This window comes from Dendrobium catenatum, unplaced genomic scaffold, assembly GCF_001605985.2.
Source record: "Dendrobium catenatum unplaced genomic scaffold, ASM160598v2 original_scaffold_215501, whole genome shotgun sequence".
Lineage (NCBI taxonomy): Eukaryota > Viridiplantae > Streptophyta > Magnoliopsida > Asparagales > Orchidaceae > Dendrobium > Dendrobium catenatum.
In genome coordinates, this window is record NW_021533911.1 from 2747 (window position 1) to 10304 (window position 7558).

The 7558-nt window shown below is 37.2% G+C and overlaps 1 protein-coding gene across 1 annotated transcript; it reads right to left on the reverse strand.

Moving 5' to 3' along the window:
* Positions 1–3778: 3778 nt before the first annotated feature.
* LOC110108876 (zinc finger MYM-type protein 1) lies at positions 3779–3977 on the reverse strand (the record flags this gene model as incomplete). The annotated part of the gene is given in 1 exon segment (XM_020839712.2): positions 3779–3977. A coding segment is annotated over 1 exon segment (170 nt), but the record flags the coding sequence as incomplete, so codon positions are not given.
* Between the last annotated feature and the right edge of the window lie 3581 nt (positions 3978–7558).

Sequence of the window (7558 nt, forward strand, 5' to 3'; positions counted from 1 at the left end):
TCGTCTATCCAACCACTCCCAATTTACCATTGATCTCTCGTCTATTTACGGGTCATGCCCCTCCAGAAATCTATAAATAGTCCCCTCCTTTCTCTTGAAAATGGGAGGCTCCAAGCAAGAGAGCAAGAGAGAGATCGGAAATCGCTATTGCCTCCTCACTCCTCCTCAACCACCGCTGGACCACAGCCGGACCACCTCCTGACATCGTTGCTCCGCCAGACTGCCACTTGAGGCCCTCACCTCTGCTGGGCCACCACCTGAGGTTCGGACTTCCATCGGACCACCACATGAGGCTTGGACTTCCGCCGGACCACCAGCAGAGGCCTTGTGATCCACCAGGCCACTGCCTGACGCCCAAACTTATGTCAGACCACCATCTGACGTCCGGACTTCCGTTAGACCACCACTTGAGGCCATGTGCTCCACCAGGCCACCATTTGAGGCCCGGACCACCACTTGATGCTCGGACTTCTTCCAGGCCACCACTTGACGCCCGAACTTCTACTAGACCACCACATAACGTCTAGACTTTTGCCAGACCACCACTTCAACTCCTCTACTCCACCAGGCCACCACCTAACTCCCGGACTTCTGTCGAACCACCACCTGATGCCCGGACTTCCGCCGGACCATCACTTGAGGCCTTGTGCTCCACCAAGCCACCACCTGACACTCAAACTTCTACCAGACCACCACTTAAGGCCCTGAGCTCCACCAGGCCACCACCTAATGTTCGGACTTCTGCCGTACCATCACTTGAGGTTCTGTGCTCCACTAGGCCACCACCTAAAGCCTGGACGCCCGGATTTCTACCGGACCACCACATGACACCCAGAGTTCTCCCAGAGTATCGTCCTTCTACTACGGTGTTTCAGACCCTTGTCTCATGCCAACTATGGCCCTTCCAACCAAACAAACATGTCTATGTTGATTATTATAACTCCCAACATGTAATGCGCTTTATATGACGTACATTTGTGACATCAAGCCAAGGCCTTCTACCAAGGAATGACCTTATTTGTAATCGACTGTAAATACTAGTGGATTCATTCAAATTGGATCAGGCCCCGTGGTTTTTCCCTTTTAGTGGTTTCTACGTAAAAACTCTGATCTCCTATAAACACTACACCCTCTATCTAATCTGCTTGTATGCTAGATCTTCATATAATACTAAGATGTTAAACTATATATTTCTCTACCGCCGCGAATACTACGGAACAAGCTTTACAATCAACTTTACAAATCTTTTCAAAGAAACCCTAAACCTTCTCCAAATATTCTATTTTAATGACCAGTAAATTGTGTAATAATATATTTTTTTATTAAATTTTGAATTAAATCTAAAGACTTGTTATAAATGTTTTTGGTTATTCAATCAAATTAATTTAAAAATAAATGTAATATAAATTTATTTCTGATTTCTAAGTCTCAGGTCTAGTTAGAGCTAGAAGCGGAAGTTTCGTGTTCGGTTGGAGACAGCCTTAGTTCATTTTCAATGGTATTTCAAGAAAGTAAAACCATAATCAAGAAATAAAAAATAAACACCAGTAATTATTGGTACTTAAAACAACTTCACCGTAAATTCGCTTTAATTTAAAATCGTCAAAAAAACTTTTAAGAGTAGAATCAAGCCACAGTTGCAGAAAAAATTATCAGTTGAAATTTTTAGAAAACCTTTGTTGTGGAATTCAAGATTCTAAGGCTTACATATTCCAAAATGGCAGAAGCTTGTTTGCTTTCCCAAATACTCAAAATGTTTGGAGAGAGAGAGAGAGAGAAAGAGAGAGAGAGAGAGGGAAATCAAAGAATCAAGAAAAGGACTGAACTCCGCATGATTACCGGCGGGATCGGTCCGAAAAATAGGTAAGAAGGGGGTGATAGTAGCCAAGATTTGCAAAGACGCAGTCCCTGAGACCATCTCCAACCGAAAATGTCATTTTCACTCCAAAATGCAGAGAAATAAAAAAATGTCGTGTTTCATCTCCAATCCAACGCCATTTTGCCGCTAAAATAGTCCTTTTTCTTTCGCGCATTTCTTCCCAACCTGTTCGGTAGAGAGAAAAAAATGGCGCAGATGAACAGTTCAACGCCAATATTGGCGTCGCACTGTTCATTCGCGATCAAATGGCGATGGGTTGGAGCAAAGCAAGAACGACAAACAAGTGTTTGCCGTTTGGTTGGAAATTGTCGGCTAAGTACGAGCAGTATTCCCAGTAAAGGATGCGGTAGTCAAAAAAGTCGTGCACGCACACGAACCAATCCATGAACTGCTGCCTGCATTCGCCTCCGCACATATAATATTTGAAATTTTCACCGTGGAACAACTTTGTCATCTCCACGTTCCAATCTTTCGCGGAGATGACAAAGGTCGGCGGTCCATTGTAGTAGGGTTCGGCGGAGGATGAGGGATTGGACTGTAGCGAGCTTGCTGTGGATTGGGGGGTTTTCAGAAGGAGAGATTCCGCCGGAAGGGGGATGCAGCAGCGGAGGATTTTGGGGGGATTGTGGGTTTCCAGAGAGAGGAAATCCGACGGATGAGGACGCGGGATCCATAGCTAGGTTTAAGGCTTCCAAATTTGGATGAATGGCTGACAAAGAGAAAAGGTTCGGAGATTACGTTCCCTGTGCCGATGCCGGGTTTTTATACTGTATAGTGTATATCAGGGGCGGAACCAGCCTTTTATTTCAGGGTGGGCAGATTTTGCTTATGAATATATTATATATTAATATTTATATAAAAAAAAGAATATAATTCAAAGCAAAATAATTATGATTGATAAATTAAAAATTATTACAAGCTTAATAATCTATTTTGCATATTCTGATAATGTTGCATTATAACTTCATTAGGAATTAAATCAAATACATCATTTTCAATATAAGGCACCAGACAGTCGTTGAGCCAATCATCACCCATCCTACTACGTAGTCGATGTTTTACAATCTTCATTGCATAAATGCTCTTTCCACTGTAGCGGTAGCAACTGGTAAAGTCAATGCTAAAATAATGAGTCTATAAACCAGCGGATACACATCATCCTTCTTGAACTTAACAATTTGCTTTGAAAGATCGGCAATACTGTTTAGAGAGGAGAACTCAGCACTGGTACGCATATCAATAATATAAGTTGATAATTGACTTTTAAGAGCCACAAGATCAAATGTAGAAAAATCATTTGGATATAACTCAGCTAAACGTATCAATTTCCTCTCATCATAAGCTTGGAAGGTATCAGTTGGATTTAAGCATGCCACACAAAGAAGCAATTCAGTGCTAGATTCAGAAAAGCGATTATTTATCTCTTGAAGTTGCATGTCAACTACAGTATAGAATAGCTCAACACGATAATGATGTAAGTTTGTTATTTCTTCACCTCTTCGTACTGTTCTACGATGTGTTTTGTATGTTTCATTCATCTTCAAAACAGTAACTTCAAAAACACTACAAAAATGAGAAACTTCATCTAATAGAACAGTCCATCCACTCTCCCTTAGTACATGTAGTCGATGTTTAGATATTTGCACCAATTTCATTGCATTTTCAATGTCCTGATATTTTCTTTGTAGTGATTGTGATAACTCATTCATAATTCCCAAGATATCAATCATCAAATGCATTGTGAAAATGAAATCAAATGACTCCATTACATCAATCAAAGTGCCTGCTTCAACTGATTGTTGATCATTTACCCCTTCTTTTTTAATGATCTCGAGCACCTCGATTACTGAAGCATACATTTTCATAAGACTAATTAAAGTATGAAATTGTGAACTCCATCGTGTATCACTGGACCTTTGTAAATTAGTCTATTGATTTAAACATCTGCCGCTTATTAGATTGCCAGCTTTTAGATGTGAAAGAATTTTTTCATGCTGAATTGCTTTCATAGTATCTGATCTCTTACAAGAAGCTCCAACAGTATTTATAATTCTTAAAGCAAACTCAAAAAGATGTTTCACTTGCCAATGATTCTTCGTTGATACATTACGCGTCTGTTTTGATTAAAAAAAATATTTATTTAAGTATTTATAGTTTTGAAAAATATTTAATTATCTTTGGAAAGATTAAATTTTAAATTCTAATTTTGTAATGGAACTCAGGATTAGAAATGATATATCATCTCAAAAAGGCGAAGATATCATTCACTAATTGGTTCATATTACAAAACTTTAACGTTGTCCTTATTATCGTAGTCAAATCCAAGAGGAATCGTATTTAACCTCGAAAAATCAAAATAAGATTTAATCTAGTATTTGGCTAAGCTAATATGGATTGAAGATCATTAATTTCATAATTAGAATTACAATAATAACTGATAAATCTCTCCGAAGAAAGAAAATATCAATCATTATCGACCGTCTAAAAATGACGATAATGATCATTCAATTTTCCCAAAAAATAATTAATTAGAGATTTTGAAATATTTTTGATTTTTGAAAATTAAATCTGGGTTACTAAATCTCCTACGAGCGCAAGCCCTCGTAGTTAATTACATCGTAGAAAATCGGAATTTCCTATGAAAACTCTCGATTAAAATAGCGGTGTAAATTTTATTTAAGATTTTCAATGATTGATGTCAAAGGAAGAAAATGGTAGGAATTTCAAATGAGATTGGTTCAAAATTAAAGATTTATTTTCGGGGTCAAAGGAAGAGGAGTATGGAGTGTTTTTAAGATTCTGAATTATTTCAGAAAACACTCCAACTAGTTCTAAGCGTTAGGCTCGTATTTGATTGAAAGCGATATTTAGTTTAAGTGATCAATTTTATTAGAAATTTGGGATTCGATTCCCGAAAATTGAGGTCTTATGGCCCGAGCCAGCCTCAGAACCTAAGTCTAAACTGGGCACTAACAATTAGCACCCCGAACCTAGCTAGTGCAATGCGAATCTGGTCTTACCCCGGCCTGGATTGGGGAGCCAGCTAAACCACCTAAACGATTTTAAAATATGAGTCCGATCTTTTTATAGAGTGATAGGGACGTTAATTAGAAAAGTATAAAGGAACGGGGTCGACATCTAGAGCAGATCCTTAATTGACCCCTTAGACTTATGTTGGGTATTTGATGTCTAAGTAATGCAATTAAATATTAGACTCTTTTAAATTTGTTACTAATGCGATGCATGCCAATTGACTCGATTGAATGCAAAATTTGTATGTAGCAGTTTAAAAAAACTTTGGCTTAGAAAATAGATTTTTCCCTAGAGATTGCATAACATCCCCTTGACAGATCGGCACCCTCATAGGCCAGGTGGTCTGCCAGAACCCGCAGGCGGGGATATGCCTAAAAGGGTTGAGAAAGTATAATATGAATGCATGAAAAACCCTCGGCGAGTCCGAGCTTACTTCTTAAGACCGTTTAGAATTTCTATCTTATCTTAAAATTTTTATTTAATTAAAGTAGAAGAATTTTTGAAAGACCCCTAAGAGCCTAAATTCGAATTCCAGACTAAATCAAACGCGGCATGCAAATAAAAAGACTAGAAAAACAGGAGTTCTAATGCGAAATCAATTAAATAAATCAATTAAATATATCAAATTGAATGTCCATGTTGCAAGTGCCACTCATTATTACATCTCAAAAATTACAAGAAATTAAAGTGGTCGGGCACCACTGACTACAACCCGGATTTCTAATCCTAAATCAAATGATTTTGAGACTTGGGATTCTTCTCGTTGTCCAATCCTTCATCTTCTCACGAACATCTTGATTCGTCGGTTCAAGATATCCAAATGAAAAGAAACTCCCCTTGAATGGGGTGTTATCTTTCCCCCTCCTCCCCTTTTTTTTGGATATTTTGCAAGTATCACTAATTTGAATTCTAAATGGAAGAGACTCTACCAATTTGGGTGTCTTTCACCTCTTTGGAAGTTCAAATTGGGATTTTATATCCCAATCTCAAAGATTTCATTATTAAATAAATACAATCTTAACTGAATTAAAATTGTACATATGAGAGAAATAAGAAAATCTAACTCGATCCTGCAAGGTTTATCCTAATAATCGAAACAGTTGTATAATTTCAATCCCAAGCAGTATAGATATGAAAATTGAAATGCATTTTTTTTAGGCCAACTTGGGTCCATGCCCTTTTTATTTAACAGGGGTCCTTAAGCGCGGCAGGTACCTGTCAAAGAGTCATGTATATAGTTTAAATTATTAACTGCCCCTTAATTTTCTCCTTGTATGAGCAAATGGCCACCTGCCATACGATTGCACAAGTTAATTCCGTCCTAACCTAGGGGTAAATCTAAGCTACAATCAATCACAGAATGCATGAAGTAATAATAAACTCATCAATGTCTCTCTAGCAAACAGCATGCAGTAACTTCGAAAACTTCGGCACACAACTGCATAAAAAGTAAAAACACCGGCCTATCCTAGAAACCTAGAAGTGGTGATCCTAGCAAAACCATCTTAAAGTGTGTGAGGTAGGTCCTGTGGTTTGAATGTATTCCTATTAGGATATTAGTTTAAAGTTATCTAAGGTTCGATTTGTTATGGAAGTTTAAGGAATTTAAGTTTGAATTAAATATTAAATGGATTGAGGTTAATTTAAGACTGTACTTAATTATTTGTTGGAAACCACCTTTGTTTCACACCGAGGCCGTGAAGTTTATTTCACCTTCCTTGGGGCTAAGTTAATAGCCTCGTAGGCCTGGGTTACTCAGTGGTATCCGGTATAATTAAATATTTTAGGTTGATTAAGGCTTAAGAATTAATGAATTTATTAGAAATGTTTGGTTGCTGATTTTCAAAATTGATTAATTTAAGTTTGTCATTAATCGATTCATGGCGTTGTGCCACCAGGCTCGAGGAACCAGCCTACTTAGGACACTTAGCCCTGCAGCCCGGAGTAGTCCAGCCGATAAACCAAATTAATGTAATTAAATTAGAAGTTTTAAAAGGTTAGATAATAAATAATTAATCTATTTTTAAGGTTTAACACCCCTTGGAATCCATTCGTGACGTTGTGCCACCAGGCTCGAGGAACCAGCCTCCTTAGGACACTTAGCCCCGCAGCCCGGAGTAGTCCAGCCAATAAACTTCATCTTTAGGATGGTTGTTGTGTTTTAAAAGGTTTGTTGAATGTTTTAAACATTAAGTTAACATTTTCTGGAGTTTTAGGATGATTTTGAGTTTTATGAATTTTTTGAATATTTTAATCATTTAATTAAAGGGTCAAAAATTGACTTTTTGATTAAAAGTGTTTTCTGGAAAGTTAACATTTTATTAAAATACTAGAGCTTACTACGATCAGTTAGACAGTAAGTACGTTGAAATCGGATTTTTTTATATTTTATTACGAATGTTTGAAGTTTTGAACTAGTTTTTAACTATGGTTTGACCAATTTGTTGACGTTTAGAAATATTACAGATTTCTGGAATTTAATATTTTTAATAAATATTAGAGCTTATTAGGAATTGAATGCAAGTGAGTTTGGGTGATTTAAATTTTTCTAGAATTAATTATGAAGGTTTGAAGTTTGGGTAATTATTGAATTTTTTGAAATTACTTAATTAGAGGGCTTTTTTTGTGATTTTACTCCAAATAAGA